At 37.3% G+C, this 20,507-nt stretch overlaps 1 protein-coding gene across 3 annotated transcripts in view; it reads right to left on the bottom strand.

Moving 5' to 3' along the window:
* Hel89B (histone acetyltransferase 1) overlaps window positions 1–20,507 on the bottom strand; it is a 72,114-nt gene that overhangs the window by 31,062 nt on the left and 20,545 nt on the right. For 2 of the 3 annotated variants that reach the window (XM_053792096.2, XM_053792094.2), the window contains exons 11-18: window positions 16,016–16,802; window positions 15,116–15,262; window positions 13,170–13,326; window positions 9,877–10,138; window positions 2,927–3,026; window positions 2,514–2,662; window positions 1,954–2,071; window positions 1,552–1,689 (exon numbers count right to left, since the gene is read on the bottom strand). In XM_053792096.2, coding sequence (XP_053648071.2) covers window positions 1,552–1,689; window positions 1,954–2,071; window positions 2,514–2,662; window positions 2,927–3,026; window positions 9,877–10,138; window positions 13,170–13,326; window positions 15,116–15,262; window positions 16,016–16,802 — 1,858 coding nt within the window. The remainder of the gene's footprint in view (window positions 1–1,551; window positions 1,690–1,953; window positions 2,072–2,513; window positions 2,663–2,926; window positions 3,027–9,876; window positions 10,139–13,169; window positions 13,327–15,115; window positions 15,263–16,015; window positions 16,803–20,507) is intronic. The other variant, XM_053792095.2, reaches the window with a different exon arrangement.

Genomic DNA, 20,507 nt, shown 5'->3' with positions numbered 1-20,507 from the left:
GACATTTTTATTTTTTTTTATTATCACACTGGCCGATTCCCACCAAGGCAGGGTGGCCCGAAAAAGAAAAACTTTCACCATCATTCACTCCATCACTGTCTTGCCAGAAGGGTGCTTTACACTACAGTTTTTAAACTGCAACATTAACACCCCTCCTTCAGAGTGCAGGCACTGTACTTCCCATCTCCAGGACTCAAGTCCGGCCTGCCGGTTTCCCTGAACCCCTTCATAAATGTTACTTTGCTCACACTCTTCAATAGAAAATACATTAATTAAGGTTCATTAAACTTGGTCCATTTATAGAAAATAAAAAAAAGGGCCACCCTGCCTTGGTGGGAATCGGCCAGTGTGATAATAAAATAATAAAAAAAAAAAAAAGGGAAATAAAAACAAAATTGCCATGGAAAATAAGTTACAATACCATAACTAGAACAATACACAATTAACCCACACACTTAAAATTGAAATCAAAAAGGCATTTTAATTCCATCTTGAACCTGAATGCTGAGTCTTAATCCTGACTGTTACTGTAGATGCTTACCCTGTACAGTACATTGTAAAATGTTTTAATATTCATAACACATACAACTTATCCAGACTTTGGTTGCCTCACCACACCAAGAATAAGCTTTCTCCCTAGTTCTTGGTCTCCCACTTGATAATGGTCCAAGACACACCAAAACGTTATGTAGTTTTCATTTTCAATGTGTAGGTTAGTTGTTACATGTTTCTCCTCCCACATATGACTTCTCTTTCCTGTACACACCTTGTTTAAACCTCAATGATTTGTCACATATACAATAAAATCAATCTTAATTCCATTTTCTTAAATCTAATTTAACAGTCTCAGATTCCCCAAAAAACATTATCTTCATAAAAACTGACAAAAAGTGTAGGATTAGTTAGCCCTAATGGTTCACTGAAACTTTATGAAGAAATATGGATGCCCAAACTTTCTTTTATAATCTTTCTTTTCTTTCAACACACCAGCCATATCCCACCAAAGCAGTGTGGCTCAAAATGAAAAACTAAAGTTTCTCTTTTAAACTTTAGTACATAATGTATACAAGAGAAGAGGTTACTATCCGTTTGCTCCTGGCATTTTAGTTGCCTCTTACGACACGCATGGCTTATACAAGAGGCGACTAAAATGCCAGGAGCAAGGGGCTAGTAACCCTTTCTCTTGTATACATTACTAATATTAAGAAGAGAAACTTTATAATCCTCGTCAGTCAATCACTTTACATTACTCGTTAATTATGGTATACAAATAAAAAAATCCTAGTAGTTTAGCTGGGATAACTCTTATCCTTTTCACACATATGAGTAGTTAAGGAAGATTTTGCAGGTGGTCAGACCCTAAATAGCTCTTGCCCTTTATATACGATACATGCAAAATTCCAGAAATCAACCAAAAAAGTCATCATGGATACTCAACTTTCAAAGGTATTTTGTAACAAGGCACTTGTATGATAATTTAATCATATTAATCTAAGACTGAGGGGTAAATTTAAAAAAAAGATACTGCAAATAAAATTAAAGCATTCATACCTGTTGCTTGATCTTAGGTGTGAACTCTTGATCAGTGCACAGGAAGGATGCAAGATTCTTGACCACTTTGCCATTTGGACTTGTTGGTCGATCAATACATTGTTCCAAAAGCTTGGTAAGGTCCTCAGCAGCCAGTCTCTGTTGGGAAGCATAATAATTAAGTAAAAACCACTATCCACTACTGACAAAACTACTGAGAATCATGTTAAGTAAAAATAGTTATCTGGAGATGCTATGGGAGTAAATGATGATTAACCATTAAGTCATTTGGTGTGCCCCCATGAATCATACTCAAGTTCCTAGTAGACACTGATGTTAGGTGTCAATGAAGTGAATTCAACATGTATAAAATGAATGTTATAAATCATACACAAATTACATAAATCAAAATATTATACTTGCCTGTAACTGTTCATTTTTTTCCTTTTTGATGCTGTCCATTAAAGGCTTTATGACTGGGTTAAGCTTAGCAGGCAGAATTCTAAATCTCACAACTGCTCCAGAGATTATTGCCTGAGTCCTATTGATATACAAAGAAGGGAACAAATTATTCTCTCTTTTTCAGATTCTCTAAGCAGCTTTCCATAAACTGTGCTCCATACATAGAGCTATGCAAAAAATAAAATATATTTTTTATACAAAAGTAAAAAACTGTTTACCAAATTTGCCAACAAATTCTTTACAAAGACTTATATTGCAAAGATCTGAAATGGCTTTTTTATTTGCATAAAAGATTACAATTATTAGTAATACTAACATAGGAAGCCACTTAGAGTATCCATACAAGTGGTAGTAGTAGTAGTAGCGATATTTGCAGAGCACTTTGACTGTCTATGCAGGTGAATCATCAAAAGTAGTGACTTTCACTCAGCTGCATTTTCACAAACTTCCTTCTAATTTTAACTATTATTTGGCTAACAAATTATTAAAATATCAGAGAATACTGGCATATAAAAACTCACGTTGTTGCTAAACTAATTTGATCAGTAGATGTCTGGGAGACACTACTCTGGATAGCCTTCCGCCTCTCCTCCAGCGTGGTGTGAACCTTGGGCCTGAGGCGACCTCCTGAGAACAAAGTCAGTGAAATGTGCCCACTCAGATTCTGAATCTGCAATGAGAATATTTCATCAATACAGTTAACTTCTGGGAAAATAGGTTTTATCACCCCTTCCTATTACAGGTTTGCATAAGCCTACACAATAATTTATAAACATATTAAAATAATAAACCAGTAATGAATTGCCTGTTATTGTACACTGGTAAACAACTAATTTATATAATGTAAAAAATAATGAAAACTATACAGCTAAAAACAATTAATGAACAGCTATTCAATAAATAAGCAAATGAACATAAAATAAAAATATCCAACCTGCTCAAGCGTGAGAACAGGAGCAGCAGTGAAGGACTCCTCTAAGGGCAGCTTGTAATGTCTCAGCATTGCCATGAAGTCACGTGTTTCTTGCTGTAATCTGTTAAATTTTTTATTACATTAAACACCACTGTTTAAATAGTAAGATAAAACATTCCTACACATACATACATGTGTTAATTTAGTATTATCATAATAAGACCTAAGATATAGAGTTGTACCTTGACTTATAAATTTAATTCGTTCCGTGACTGAGCTCGTAACTCAATTTGCTCGTATATCAAATCAATTTTCCTCACTGAAATTAACTGAAATGCCATTTATCCATTCCAGCCCCTAAAAAAAACACCCCAATATTTTAGTTACGGGTTTATAACCCTTTGACTGTTTCGGCTGTATATATACATCTTACGAGCCCGTGTTTCGGACGTATATATATTCAATAATTCTAGCGGCTTCAAATCAAGCAGGAGAAAGCTGGTAGGCCCACATGTGAGAGAATGGGTCTGTGTGGTCAGTGTGCACTGTATAAAAAAATTCCTGCAACACGCAATGCATAATGAGAGAGAAAAAAAAAACCTCAGACTGTGTTATTAGATTAAAGTGCCGACTTTGAGGTGTACAGTGGACCCCCGCATACCGTTGGCATCACATAACGATTAATCCGCATACCGCTTGCTTTAATCGCAAAAATTTTGCCTCGCATACCGCTTAAAAACCCGCTCACCGCTGTTCGTCCGAGACGCGTCCAATGTGCGCCCTCAGCCAGCCTCACATGTGCCGCCCGTGCCATTGTTTACCAGCCAGCCTCCGCGGTAACATCCAAGCATACAATTGGAACATTTCGTATTATTACATTGTTTTCGGTGCTTTATCTGGAAAACAAGTGACCATGGGCCCCAAGAAAGCTTCTAGTGCCAACCCTACAGCAATAAGGGTGAGAATTCCAATAGAGATGAAGAAAGAGATCATTGATAAGTATGAAAGTGGAATGCGTATCGCCGACCTGGCCAGGTTGTACAAGAAACCCCAATCAACCATCGCTACTATTGTGGGCACCAGAAAGGCAATCAAGGAAGCTGTTCTTGCCAAAGGTTTAACTGTGTTTTCGAAACAAAGATCGCAAGTGATGGAAGATGTTGAGAGACTCTTATTGGTGTGGATAAATGAAAAACAGCTAGCAGATAGCGTCTCTCAAGCGATCATAAGCGAAAAGGCTAGGAAGTTGCATGAGGATTTAATTAAAAAAATGCCTGCAACTAGTGCTGATGTGAGTGAATTTAAGGCCAGCAAAGGTTGGTTTGAGAGATTTAAGAAGCGTAGTGGCATACATAGTGTGATAAGGCATGGTGAGGCTGCCAGTTCGGACCACAAAGCAGCTGAAAAATATGTGCAGGAATTCAAGAAGTACATAGACAGTGAAGGACTGAAACCTGAACAAGTGTTTAATTGTGATGAAACAGGCCTGTTTTGGAAGAAAATGCCAAGCAGGACCTACATTACTCAGGAGGAAAAGGCACTCCCAGGACATAAGCCTATGAAAGACAGGCTTACTTTGCTGATGTGTTCCAATGCTACTGGTGATTGCAAAGTGAAGCCTTTATTAGTGTATCACTCTGAAACTCCCAGACCATTCAGGCAAAAGAATGTCCTCAAGGAGAATTTGTGTGTGCTGTGGAGGGCAAACAGTAAGGCATGGGTCACTAGGGACTTTTTCTATGACTGGTTACACCATGCATTTGCCCCCAATGTGAAAGATTACCTAACTGAAAAGAAATTAGAACTTAAGTGCCTCCTGGTGTTAGACAATGCCCCTGGTCATCCTACAGACGTGGCAGAGTGACTTTATAGGGACATGAAATTCATTAAGGTGAAGTTTTTGCCTCCTAATACCACTCCTCTCCTGCAGCCCATGGACCATCAGGTTATTGCAAACTTCAAAAAACTGTACACAAAAGCTCTGTTTGAAAGGTGCTTTGTAGTGACCTCAGAAACTCAACTGACTCTAAGAGAGTTTTGGAGAGAGCACTTTAATATCCTCAATTATGTAAACCTTATAGGTAAGGCTTGGGAGGGAGTGACTAAGAAGACCTTGAACTCTGCTTGGAAGAAACTGTGGCCAGAATGTGTAGACAAAAGGGATTTTGAAGGGTTTGAGGCTAACCCTGAGAGGATTATGCCAGTTGAGGAATGCATTGTGGCATTGGGAAAGTCCTTGGGGTTGGAGGTTAGTGGGGAGGATGTGGAAGAGTTGGTGGAGGAGGACAATGAAGAACTAACCACTGATGAGCTTATAGATCAACTTCAAGAGCAAGAGGCCAGACCTGAGGAAACTGGTTCAGAGGAGGGGAGAGAGAAATTGAAGAAGTTGCCTACTACAAAGATTAAGGAAATCTGTGCAAAGTAGCTTGAAGTGCAAACCTTCATGGATGAAAATCACCCTCACACAGCTATTGCAAGCCGTGTTGGCAACCTGTACACTGACAATGTTGTGAAACACTTTAGGGAAGTCATAAAGGAACGAGAGGTACAGGCCACTATGGACAGATATGTTGTGCGAAAGAAGTCCAGTGACTCTGAAGCTGGTCCTAGTGGCATTAAAAGAAGAAGGGAAGTAACCCCAGAAAAGGACTCGACACCTCAAGTCTTAATGGAAGGGGATTCCCCTTCTAAACACTAACACTCTCTCTCCCCTCCTCCCATCCCATCAATCATCACCAGATCTTCAATAAAAGTAAGTGTCATGTAATTGTGCATGCCCTTTTCAGTTTGTGTGTATTAAAATTAACATTTCATGTGGTAAAAAAATTTTTTTTTCATACTTTTGGGTGTCTTGCACGGATTAATTTGATTTCCATTATTTCTTATGGGGAAAATTCATTCGCATACCGATTATTTCGCATACCAATGAGCCCTCTTGCACGGATTAAAATCGGTATGCGGGGGTCCACTGTATTTTCGTGTAGTATTTATGGTTGCATTCTCGTTTTCTTGGTCTCATTTGACAGAATGGAAAACATATTACAGAAACAAAGATAATTTTGATTAGTTTCACGATGAAAACGACCTTGAAATTGAGCTCAAATAGCAGAAATGTTCCATTTTTACCAATGTTCAAGAGTAAGCAAATCACACCACACGTCTAATACACGTCAACTGAGGAGTCTAATATTCTTTCACTAGTGCACTAATATTATTTGTACCATTTTTACAATAATGTAGTAGTCTGCATAACAGTAAATCTATTTTTTGTGTGAATAAAAAATCAAAATAGAAAGCAAGAGTAATATAAGAGGGGCCTGGAGACTTGACTAATGAACAGAGGATATGTTATTTTAGTGCCAAGAAAGTCTGCATTGTTTATTCTGGACCCTATTTTGAAATTGGCATCTTTTTTAATTTGCATGAAATTGGCCAAACTGCCAATTTCTGACCACTTTATTGGGTAGTTGAAATTGGTAAATGGGCGGTTTCTTGTACTCAATTGAGAGAAAAAATGTTGTTCTAAAGAAACAGCTATGAGTGGTCGACTGGAACAATGGAATTGGCTGAAAATAGGGCTCAAAGTCGGTGAAGTCACCAATGCGTATATATCAACGAGATCACTAACTTCATGGGAACGTAATTTCGTAAGTTTTCGATCAAATTTTGTACTTTTGGTGTCATTAGCATCAGGAAAAGATTCTCTATCATTTCATAAAAAAAAAATTCCAAAAATTTTGCAACATAGAATGACAGTTTCAGAAATGGGCTTGCAACAGTCAAAGCGTTAAATAAGCAAAATACAGTGGACCCCCGCCTTACGAACGCATCGCGTTACGTTAAATCCGCCATATGAAGCATTTGAACACAAAAATTTTGCCTCGCCTCACGATAAAAAACTCGCCTTACGTGATTCGTCTGGGACACATCCCACGTGTGGCCTCAGCACCAGTGTTTACAAGCCAGCCAGTGTGGTCCCATCTACGCATACATTCAGTACATTTCACATTATCCCAGTGTTTTTAGTGCTTGTAACTGCAAAGTAAGTCACCATGGACCCCAAGAATGCTTCTAGTGCCATCCCTGTGGTAAAAAGGGTGAGAATTAGTATGGAATTGAAAAAAAGAGATTAAAGAAATGTGTGCTAAGTGGGTTGAACTGCAAACCTTTATGGATGAAAATCACCTTGAAACAGCTACTGCAAGCCGTGTTGGCAACCTGTACAATGACAATGTTATGGCCCATTTTAGGAAAGTCTTAAAGGAACGGGAGGTACAGAGCTCTATGGACAGATTTGTTGTGCGACAGAGGTCCAGTGACTCTCAAGCTGGTCCTAGTGGCATTAAAAGAAGGGAAGTAACCCTAGAAAAGGACTTGCTACCTCAAGTCCTAATGGAAAGGGATTCCCCTTCTAAACAATAACTTCCACACTCTCCCCTCCTCCCATCCCATTAATCATCACCAGATCTTCAATAAAGGTAAATGTCATATATTCTATTTTTAGTATAGTAATTGTGCATGTCTTCTTCAGTTTGTGTGTATTAAAATTAATATTTCATGTGGTAAAAAAATTTTTTTTCATACTTTGGGGTGTCAGGAATGGATTAATTTGATTTCCATTATTTCTTATGGGTAAAATTAATACAGCTAATGATAATTTCGGCTTATGATGAGCTCTCAGGAACGGATTAATATTGTAAGGCGGGGGTCCACTGTATAATGTATTTATAAATAAGAAATGATTTTTCCCTTTTGTGCCAGGTTCCAGCAATGTTTTAGAAATGCTGGAGTATATATGAAACTCCTTGAAGCACAGTGTAAGATGAGTGTCACTCCACTGCCAGTGGAGTGACACTCATGGAATGACATTTGATGATTGTGCACTGCCTTAGATTTATTTTTCACTGTTACAAATAAACATGTCTGTCTATCTGTTTGTTTCTATCTATTTGTCTGTCTAGCTCTATGTTTATCTCTGTCTCCGCTTATCTGTGTTTCTGTCTGCCTGTGTTTCTGTCTGCCTGTCTCTCTGTCTCAGAGAGAGAGAACCGCTCATGAACCAACAGGTATTACACATGATGCAGAGTCGGTCACGTCTGATTTCTGAACAAGTGAAAATGTGTATTACTGTACTTGCTAGAGATGCTGATTATGCCTTATATCTACAAGCATAGTATGGTACTTTGTCTGGGTTTTTTTGGGGTTATCCTAGGTAATTTATACTATGCATAACTGTATTTATGTGTATCTGTGAGATAAAGACACAGATAGACAGAGATAGATACAGACAGACAGAAAGAGATAGAGACAGCCAAAGCAAATCAGCCAGTCAGTCAGCTGGCCACCCAACCAGCCGAACATGTATTACACATTCCAGAATTGTTTCTCTTTACTTAGGGCATATGTTATAGAACATTCTTGCAGGATGACACTACCAGTGGTATCAAAATTCAAAGGATGTTACACATTGGTTATTATCGAGGTTTTTTATATTTCCTCTCTCCTGCGAGTGGAGGCATATCTGATGCTCGCTCCTAACTTGTATCTTGGCTTGCAACTCAAAGCAAAAAATCGACTGAGTGACGGCTTGTAACTCGGAAAACTCGTAAGTTGGGGCACTTGTAAGTCAAGGTACCACTGTATGGTATGTGGAATTAAAGATGAGGTCAGAATGGAAGGAAGGATTATGAGAGAAGCAAATGTCTTTAGATATTTGTGAGTAATATATTAGCAGCATGGTTTATAGAAAGAGAAAAATTACAAAATAGAGAGAAGTAAACTGTGAGTGTCAATAGCTAGTTTAAGGAAAGGTTAATGAAAGCAAAAATGGGATTGAATCACAGTGGTGCTGACACTTGTGTATTAGTATTTATTGATGTAAATAAGATGACAGCAGTGGAAATGTGTCTAATATTACCACAGCCTCTCCTGACTTTAGCGATGTACTCGTTTACTGATGACTGACCTACAATGGGCTCTCTGACCAGTATGCATACCTAAATAATGTATGTTAGAGATGATTTCCTCTATTCTGTTTATTACAATATACAGTACACTACTGTACAAACATTTAAAAATTATAATAAAAATGTTATAAATGGTGCAGAGGTGACGTTAAAACAATCAGTATCAAAGATGGCTGACACAAACCCATTATAGTATGCTCCTCATTTAGTGATGAATTCATTTATTGATGTGGTCTTAGAAACAGAATTCCGTCATTGAGTGAGTAGAGGCTGTATAGGGGGAAAGGGGAAGGTAAAAGGTTAACAATTTTAAGCACAACATCAGGTTGTCAAAAGACTGCATCAGCTGACCACACAGCTGCCAAGTGCTACAGTACCCTGCAGGGTTAATTCACATTATTCTAGGCAATGCTTATGGCCTGAAGCGAGTGCGAAATATCAAGACAGGTGGTGTTGGGAGTGGATGCATCAAGAACCTTTTGCTATCAATACATTATGCTGTTAAAGCAAGCAATAGATCATACTAAGGCTGTCAATGCATTTGATTGTTACTGCCATCACTGCTTCTGACCATCAAGGCATCAAAGCACCATTTTAATCTAAATAGAAGTTGGTGTATGGCTTATAAACTCTCATGTCTTAAATGGCAAAATCTCCTCTTTTTAACCTATTTTGGGTCTAATAGGAAGGCCCCATTTTAATGATTCATTCAAGTATGTATTCCTTTATACCTAAAGTACAGCAGACTGGCAAGTCAAGTACTTCTTTTTCTTGATATTAGCTCTAGCCACCCTGCTGACATTTTGCACAATCAAGACCCACATGGTTAAGTCATATTTTTGCCACTTGCACCTCTCTAATCCATCCCTAACTAGAGAAAGCTATAAAGACCTATGTTTGCAATTCCACTTTCAATTTCTAGGGCACATCTAAAGTATCACAAATTTACCTTTAAATAACTACTGTAACAAAATCTTACTTTAGCAACTGTCTTAACCCTACCTGGTAAATGATAAAGCAATTTCATCATAGTACACAACTTCTGTAAGGCAGGTATGAAGAACACTCTGCAGCTGAGGATGGCATTCTTGGTTGGGATATATTGATGCCCACTCTCTCACTACTGCCCCAGCCCCAAGACGCTGAACAGCTGATCGTGAACTAAGATGAGCAATAAGAAGGCGCACGTAACATAGGACTGGCGTATCCTCAGGCGGGTACTCCACACCCGGCATAGGCTTAATAACGTATTGAGAAAGACAACCTGAAAATTTGAGAATACAGTATATGTAGTGTAATAAAGATAAATCTCACTGATGATTTTTTTTAACACGTCAGCTGTTTCCTACCAAGGAAGTGACCAAAAAGAGAAAAACCCGAAGAGAAAGAAAAAACTTTCATCATTCAACACTTTCAACATCACTCATACATAATCAGTGCCTTTGCAGAGGCACTCAGATACGACAGATTAGATGTCTCTGCAAACTGCATGAATATACAGTATTAATAACATTATGACTGCTATATTAAGTGTAAGATGGAAAGTAGGATAGCAGTTGAATAAGGAGGCTTTAAGAAAGGTAGGGGGTATGTAGATCAAATGTTTACAGCAAAACATAGGTGAACAGTATTTAGATAATGGTAAAGAGGTTTTTGTGGCATTTATGGATTCGGAAAAGGCATATGACAGGGTGGATAGGGGGGCAATGTGGCAGATGTTGCAGGTGTATGAAATAGGAGGTAGGTCACTGAAAGCAGTGAAGAGTTTTTATGAGGATAGCGAGGCTCAGGTTAGAGTATGTAGGAGAGAGGGAGATTATTTCCCAGTAAAAGTAGCCATTAGACAAGGATGCGTGATGTCACCATGGTTGTTCAATATATTTACAGATGGGGTTGTAAGAGAAGTGAATGCTCGGGTGTTGGCAAAAGGTGTGGAGTTAAAAGATAAAGAATCTAACACAAAGTAGGAGTTGTCACAGTTGTTCTTTGCTGATGACAATGTGCTTTTGGGAGATTCTGAAGAGAAGTTGCAGAGGTTGGTGGATGAGTTTGGTAGGGTATGTAAAAGAAGAAAATTAAAAGTGAATACATGTATATATGAAAGAGTAAGGTGATGAGGTTAACAAAAAAAAAATTAAATGACGAAAGATTGAATATCAGAAGGGAGAGAGTATGGAGGAGGTGAATGTATTCAAATATTTAGGAGTGGACGTGTCAGCAGATGGGTCTATGAGGTGAATCAAGAGAATTGATGAGGGGAAAAGGGTTAGCGGTGTGCTTAGGAGTCTGGGGAGACAAATAACTTTGTCAGTAGAAGCAAAGAGGGGAATGTATGAGAGTATATTTATACCAACACTCTTATATGAGTGTGAAGCATGGGTGATGAATGTTGCAGTGAGGAGAAGGCTGGAGGCAGTGAAGAAATCATGTCTGAGGGCAATGTGTGGTGTGAATATAATGCAGAGAATTCGTAGTTCGGAAATTAGGAGGAGGTGTGGGATTACCAAAACTATTGTGGCGAAACATCTTGCCACACAGTGGTGAAACATTTCCTCAATAAAGATACGCAAGAGATGCACATCTGTCTAATTTATCAACTTGTCGATTCTCTGAACCATTCATCTACAATCCTGTCAGACACTGCAACTTCTTGGGATCTTAATACTTGGGAATTCTTCGCTTGCCTAACCCTTGGGCACGACCTACTTCCACATTGAACAAATGTGACACCACCTACGACTGCTGCACCTCTCCTGCCTACGGTTTATAAGCTCCTTCTCCACACTTATGCCGTATTCTATTCAAGATTGATGGACTGACCACATCGACTCAAGGTTGAGGGACCGATTACCTCATTCTCCTCCTGCTCTTCAAGATTCTCCTTTGTATGGACTGATGAAGCCACTGTGTGGCAAAATGTTTCCTCAATAAAGATACCCAAGAGTTGCACATGTGTCTAATTTATCAACTTGTTGGTTCTCTGAACCATTCATCTACAAACTTGTGTGGTTAAAGTAAACTTTGTTAAGTTATGAGTGAAATTTAGGAAATTCCAAGAATGATAATGCTCGAAAAAAGCAGGACTGAAGTGCACCCATACCTGTGAATATAAAAGAAACACTGTCTGTTTATAAATTCAAGTCTTCTCAAAAATCACTTACTCACCCACAAGTAAATAAATACTGAATAATTGTATCTCGTAAATGTTTCTCATTATTATTATTATTTTTTTTTTATTATCACACTGGCCGATTCCCACCAAGGCAGGGTCTAACCTGTGACCTAATCAAACTTTATTTTTTAATTACATTACCTAACAGAATACTCCATTCTACTGAATGCACAGCAACACAGTAAATGACCATATGACCTGTCTTTGTAATACTCATTTGTAGATGAATGGTTCAGAGAACCGACATGTTGATAAATTAGACACATGTGCAACTCTTGGGTATCTTTATTGAGGAAACGTTTCGCCACACAGTGGCTTCATCAGTCCATACATAGGAGAAATTTGAAGAACAGGAGGAGAATGAGGTAATCAGTCCCTCAACCCAAGAGTTGCACATGTGTCTAATTTATCAATACTCATTTGTGCTAAATTGTTATCTGCTTACAACAATGTTTTTACCACTGAATATATCATTGCTTAGTTAATCTTAACTTAATTTTAAGTCTGCCCATAATGCTCTGCATACAAGGGACTTTGGCATGTTGCACTGTAATAACTGTATTCCTTTGTACTTCACTGTATCATGTTCAAATTAATAAATAAAAAAATTAATAAATAAAAAAATTAATAAATAAAAAAATAAATAAATAAAAAATAAATAAATAAATAAATGATTACTAGGAACCTATGTAGAAAAAGCTGTATAATAATGACAGTACAGGGAGATGGTGCAACTGGTAGGTAACTCAAATCCGAGAGTACAGTAGATTCGACAAAGACCCTGTGATGAAATAAGGATGAAAGCACGCTAGACAGTACGTTTAAACAATGCTATCCTCGGAATAATTCCCAGAGGAGAAGGTATAGATAAGAAGGTACAGATGATTGCAACTCGTCAATCAGGTTATATATACAGTATTTAAATTGAAAGAGTAAAATATTCTCGAAAAGAGCCAGGTTCAAAAAGCCAGAATTTTATTCTCAAAAGTCATCATCCAAAGCATAAATTATCCAAAAGAATTTACTGTATATAAATAAAAATGATAAATCAGCATGAGAAACCAGTGAATATACCCTGTAGAGGATTGAATTTAAAATATTTATTGTCTGACTGACTACATACCAAGAAGTTTTGCTGCAGCACAGCGAGCCCTGACTGTAATCTGCTGCTTTTCACATGTATCATTACACTGCTCGCAGCCCCCCAAGTAAAACTTCATCTCCGGTTTATCTGCTGGATCACTTAGAGCACTACCACGCAATCTCCGTCCCTCTCCTGACTGAAAATACATTTGGTTTATGTATAATACCTAATTACTATGCATGTCATTTCTGCTCTTGTCCTTTGTCATGCAAATTACTAAGGATAAGATCAATGCCAATTTACTGAACTAAGTATGCAACATGAGTTTAATTTTATTCTATCAATATACATATGTATATGTACATATATAGTATATACATAATTCATTGTTATACTCCAGAATACCTGTTGATTCAAGAGCTAAAGGTGGATAAATTCAGAATTATTTCAAAACATACTTTAAGATTTTCAGAAAGCTTAAGATTTTAGTAACTTCAATTATAGTAAAGAAATGGATGGGAAGAGCACTTACTATATTTATATTTATATCACTTTTGATAAATCTTCCTATGAAATATAAATCTGAAAATCACAAAACATTCAATGAATAAAATGCAAAATATTAGGGGTGAATTTTTTATCGAAAGAAAAATGTAAAGAGAATAATGTCCTCCTGGAAAAATATTACCAGTGGAGTGAAGCAGGGATTGCCAAATGGCCTAATAATGGTTCCAATTCACAAATTATTTGCCCTAAGAAAAACAAACTACACAAATGTCTACATATAACAGGTCACAATTAAAAGAAAAAAGTGAAGCAAAAGAGACACTTGGTATTTCTTCACAAACACTAAATGCTGCTGCAACTATAAGATGAGGCAGCTACAGTGAAAAGCTGTTCCACAAGACACAGTACTCTTTCCCATCCTGTTCCTCATTCTCATATCTCACAGAGACGTAAGCCAGAGCTTAGTACTATCTTCCTTTGTGGATGACACCTGAATTGCCATGACAGTGTCCTCCACTGAAGACACTGCAAGACTCCAAGCGAACATCAACCAAATCTTTAAATGGGTTGCAGAAAATATAAAGTTCAATGAAGAGAAGTTTCAACTACTCAGATATGGAAAACTTGAAGAAATTAAAACTGTATCAGGGTATACAACAAATTCTAACCATACAACAGAGCAAAAAAACTAATGTGAAGGACCTGGGAGTGATAATGTCAGAGGATCTCACCTTCAAAGACCACAACAATGCATCTACCTCATCTGCTAGAAAAATGATAGGATGGATAATGAGAACCTTCAAAACTAGGAACACCAAGCCCATAATGATTTTCTTCAAATTGCTTGGTGTCTCTAGGCTGGAATACTGCTGTACACTAACTGCCCTCTTCAAGGCAGGCAAAACTGCTGAACTGGAGAATGTACAGAGAATTTCATGGCACTCATAAGTACGATAAAGCACCTAAATTACTGGCAACGGCTAAAATCCCTTGATTTTTATTCCCTGGAATGCAGGCAAGAAAGATACATGATAATATTCACTTGGAAAATCCTAGAGGGATTACTACCAAACTTGCACATGAATATCACTTCCTATGAAAGCAAAAGACTCAGGAGATGCAACATCCCTCCCATTGAAAAGCAAGGGCACCAGGAGTACACTAAGAGACAACACAATAAGTGTCAGGGGCCCAAGACTGTTCAACTGCCTCCCAGCATACATAAGGGGAATTACCAATAGACCCCTCCTGTCTTCAAGAAGGCGCTGGACAGGCACCTAAAGTCAGTACCTGACCAGCCGGGCTGTGGTTCATATATCGGTTTACGTGTTACCAGCAGTAGCAGCCTGGTTGATCAGACCCTGATCCACCACGAGGCCTGGTCTCAGACCAGGCTGCGGGAGCCCTGACCCCCGAAACCCTCTCCAAGTATACTCTAGGTAAATAATTTTACAGATTCTCTCATTTTCATTGCTAACCTTGTTATGATGAGCAATGAGCAGCAGAGTCGAATCAAGAGGCATTTTATGACTTGACATTATGAGAAACAACCAGGAAGAGACCATGGGGCACACTGCTGGCAGAAGATAGTCCAGGGACACATTAGCCACCATCTTTTGCCATATCTGTAGAAGTTATGCAAAAAAAAATTATTAAGTACATTAACATGGTACATTTGTTTACTTCTAGCAAAGATGTACACAATACAAGTATGATAATACAGCTAACCCTTGATAGGAGCATTGTTAAAAAATAGCAAACTAGTGCAATAAAGTACTGTATATTAATATAGTACTGTACACACAATTTACAGATATACTGCAATAACATTGAAAATAAAGAAGCTAAAAGTACAATTTAACTAGTGGACTTTGCCCATGTTTTTACAAGTCCTTTATATCAAGGGTTTATTGTACTTACCAATTTTCACCTAAGCAAGTTTTAAATATTGCAGTGAGAAGTAGGGTGGAGGCAGTGGAGATGTCAAGTCTGAGGGCAATGTGTGGTGTGAATATTATGCAGGGAATTCCTAGCTAGGATATGAAGAGGAGGTAAGGGGTTACTAAAAGTATTATCCAGAGGGTTGGGAGAGGTTATTGAGGTAGCTTGTTTATTTAGAGGATGGGGCAAAACAGGATTATCTGGAGGTAGTATATATCTGCAGTGGAGGAAAGAAGGGATAGTTTTGAATGAGATACAGAATTTTTTGCTTTGCATTATTGACAGATTCTATATTTGCTGGACCTCTAGCAATGCAGTTTGTCTAAAAATAAACAAAATATACATAACACTTTCTTACTAAATAAATTTTAGTTACACCATCATGAGTATGAAAATATTTAGAAACTACTGTTATATATAGTACTGTATTTATTTACCTTAAAAACAAGGTCAAGATTTTGTGCAGATTTTTCCAATAAAGCTCTCTGATAAATATGTGACAATGCTGGCTGGATGATAGAACTTAACCAGTTACACAATGATACGGGCATTTTCTCAGAGCCAGTATTAGTATCTGTGCATGGTGTTAAGTCATCCACCCCATCTTTCAAAGATTTGCTTTTTTCATTTTCTAAATTAATTTCCTCTGTTTTGGAAAATGTTTTTTCTTTGGTTACATGAGCATTTTGTAAATTCTTCACAGATTCTGTTTCAAGTTCATTTTTTGTAAATGCTGAATCTGTTTTACAGGCATCTTCCACAGATATAGTTGTCGATGTTATAAAGCCACTGTCTCCATTCTTGGTACTTCCGAATTTAAAACACCTTCCTACTTCCAATTGGATATCAGATTTATCACTTTCTTCTTTTGCATCGGATATAAATTTGCTTTCTATTTTGTTAACTTTCGGCTGTATATTTTCAATCTCTACTTTAGTATTTGGTAATTCAGTCTTGGCTAATATTCCAGAGTTACTTTCTTTTTTAATATCAACATTTTTTGTCAATATCTGTTCTAATCTCTCTTTTGGCGATTTCACATCTACAAAAGCTTTGTTATTTACATTTGTTGAAGGCACTGTGTTAGTAGATACTTTCGGTGGTGTAATATATGATGTAAGTGTATCCAATGTCTTCAGAGCTGAACCTCGGACAGAGCTACTACTGTGGTACAGAAATGGCCACAAACGAGGTACCAGCTCACTAAGGTTGCTAGTTGCACTGCTGAAAAAAAAAAGTAACTTGTGAAAAAAACCACACTAATTATAAAATTAAACAAAAACTTTCTCCCTCCTTGTTGACAATACAGTACAGTACTCTATAAAGTAGTCTTAAATCATTATTATCAAGATGGGCAAAACGTTTTGGGACCTGATGAGCTGTAAGCAGGGTAATATTTTGTGAAGGGATTCAGGTAAACCTGTTAGCCAGACCTGAGTCCTGGAGGTGGGAAGGACAATGACTGCACTCTTAAAGAAAGGGGTGGGGAAAATTGCCGTTTTGAGGGTTTTCTGAACTGTCGTATCTGCACGTCTCTGGCAAGGGAGTGATAGTGTGAATGGTGATGAAAGTTTCTTTTTTGGGTCATTGACTTTGTGGTAGATGGCCAATGTGTAATAATAAAAGAGTGGTACCTTGACTTGAGAGTTTAATTTGTTCTGTGACCAAGCTCTTGACTCAATTTTCCCTCATTGAAATTAATTGAAATGCCATTAATCCATTCCAGCCCCCCAAAAAACCACCCCAATTTTTTATGGGGTTTTAAATAAGAAAAATGTATTTATAAATAAGAAATATGTATTGTACAAAAACATAATAAAACGTAATAAAAGAATATACAGAAAAACTGGTTTTATAAAGTGTATTTACCTTGGACATTTGCTTACGTAACCGGAGTTCCCGAGTCTCAAGGGGCAGGAAAACACACTTCAATATAACGCTAATATCAACTCTACGGCTTATTTATCTATCAAAATTGATCTAATATGACAAACACTAAGTATAATATAGAAACATGATATATACTCTAGAATGAATAAAATAGGCCATAATAAGGCGAGTGTCCAGGACTAGTCTAAGAATATAAAATCATCACTTCTCCTTCCTATAACGTGTTCTTTGGTACTGGGTAAGAGAAAACGGAGTTTTTGAGAGGTTAACTGCACTAGAGGCCAGCCCACATTCCCGGTGAATATCTTGGAAGCAAGTTATTGATTTATTTAATGAAGCCCACCATTTATTATTGAAGTAAATGAAATAATGTTGACAGAAATCATAAAAAGGTGATTGTTCTACAATTGGCTTGTGGAATATTGGAAATATTCCAAATATTTTGGGATCTGTGTTAGAGTAGGGGCAAGATATTTTGCAAATGTCAAAAACTTAGCAACTTTATATTTTTTGAAGAATATCTGAAGCTCGCTCATAGCTCGGATTGTGACTCGCAACTCAAAGCAAAATTTCGACTGAGCAACGGCTTGTAACTAGGAAAGCTTGTAAGTTGGGGAACTCGTAAGTCAAGGTACCACTGTACAGCCTCTCCTCACTTAGCGATGTACTCGTTTATCGATGCCTTGGACTTACGATGGGTTCTATGAGCAGTATTCATACCTAAATGTACATTATAGCTGATTTCCTCTGTTCTGTTTATTTCAATATGTATATGTACATTACACTACTGTATGAACATTTAAAAATATACCAGAAATGTTGTAAATAGTGCAAAGGTGACATTAAAACAATATCAAAGATGGTTGACACAAACCCACTACCGTCATAGCATGCTCCTCACTTAGTGATGAATTCATTTACCGATGTGGTCTTAGGAATGGAACTCCATCGTTAAGTGAGGAGAAGCTGTAATATAAATAAGGTGCAATTACAAGATTTAACAGCAGATTATTTTTATCCTAAATTTCCAGTCTTCCACCAATCTATGGTGACCCCCTACCCCCCAAAGTGTGATGTGGCAAGAAGTGTGATATCAGCATACTTCTTGCCAAAATTGTGCAGATATCACAATTCAGAAAACTCTCCAAACCATAACATCCTTATCCCTTCTATAAAATGCAAGCACTACTTCTCACCTCCAGGACTCAAGTCTGGCTATTCAGTTTCGCTGAATCCTGTTAAATGTTATGTTGCTCACACTAACAATGTCAAATTCCTAAAACAACCTGCTACTGTCAAGTACATACCGAGAAAAATACATATACAAGAGAATTTGGAATTAATTTAACAAACCTGCTGACAAAAATTAAAAGAAAGCAGAGATGAAGAATGATTAAAGGAACAAATTGCAGTGAATGAAAATGAAATAAAATGACAATCAGCATATAGGCACAGTACTGGTACAAAATTTTCAAGTACTGTACATTACTGTACCAATGTTGGGTGGTTATAAATTGTGAAATGTCTCAATTTCTGACCATCTAACAACATCATAACAAGTAGTGATGCAATACTGATATTTCAAGGCTTTTGTTTGGTGGTGCAAGTGTTTAATGACTAATTTCCAACGTGTTTCCCCTTTAGTGTTATTTTCTTCCATACCAAGCCTATGAGACCTTTCATCTTATTAAATGTAGTTTCTCATCTCTGTAATGTTAAACCCTTTGTTAAATTCTTCCATGCTCCTGTTCTGTCTGGTTCACTGCTCCTCGACTTTGCTGCATTTTTTCTTCATTAGCAGGTTAGATTTAATGAAGTTCTTACGTGGTAAAATATGATCTCAAAGTGCACTCCATACTCTGAGGTAAAGTTAGCATTCATAGTCCTTTTGCTTTCCTGCCTAACTTTTAAAATTCTGCACTTCTGGTCATATTTGTATAATTTCAATTTTTTTTTTTCAACAAGTCGGCCGTCTCCCACCGAGGCAGGGTGACCCAAAAAGAAAATCTCCAAAAAGAAAATACTTTCATCAACATTCAACACTTTCACCTCACTCACACATAATCACTGTTTTTGCAGAGGTGCTCAGAACACAACAGTTTAGAAACATATACATATAAAGATACACAACATATCCCTCCAAACTGCTAATATCAATTATAATATCAATTAATTTCAATTATATATGCAAAAAACTATATAGGTAGTAGGTTGATAGACAGCAACTGCCCAGGGAGGTACTACTGTCCTGCCAAGTGAATGTAAAATGGAAACCTTTAATTTTTTAACGTGATGGAACGATTACTGGTGTCTTTTTTTTCTGTCTCAAACATGCAAAATTTCAGGTACATCTTGCTACTTCTACTTACACTTAGGACACACTACACTTGCATGTACAAGCATATACATGTACACACCCCTCTGTTTTCTTACTAGTTCTTGTTCAGGTTTATTTCCTCTTGTTTTCATGGAGAAGTGGAATAGAATTCTTCCTCCATAAGCCATGCAGGTTGTAAGAGGTGGCTAAAATGTCAGGAGCAAGGGGCCAGTAACCCCTTCTGTATAATTACAAAATTTAAGAGAAACTTTCATTTTTCCTTTTGGGCTACTCTGCCTCGGTGGGATATGGCCGGTGCATTGAGGTGTAAAAAAACTAATAATTACGCCTACTTATTCAAACATGTGATGGATTCATCTAATTCTTTGTACTTATAGCCACTCCCATTTGTCAGCTTAAGTATTTTATGCCATTCTGAAATTTCTTCTGTACAACAGCCAATGTTCTTTTATCATTCCCACTAGTTAAGCATTAAGGAAAAAATAATGCACCACTTTTCTAGCTTTGACTCCATCAGTGTCATAATCATTTAAGTTTGAGGCAGACTTGTCATTCCTTAAGCCATGATAGAGCTTGGATCAAATCCCTAGTAGTTTAACAGTCTCATCTCACCAGAATGAAGTTTAGGGTCTCCTGTTGCCCTTCCTGACTATTAGTACCGTGTTGTAATACCAGCTCATTTTATTATCCAATGAGTTATG

Source organism: Cherax quadricarinatus, chromosome 61 (genome assembly GCF_038502225.1).
Source record: "Cherax quadricarinatus isolate ZL_2023a chromosome 61, ASM3850222v1, whole genome shotgun sequence".
Taxonomy (NCBI): domain Eukaryota; kingdom Metazoa; phylum Arthropoda; class Malacostraca; order Decapoda; family Parastacidae; genus Cherax; species Cherax quadricarinatus.
The sequence above is the reverse complement of the archived record's forward strand: the minus strand, read 5'-3'. Positions and strand labels throughout refer to the sequence as shown.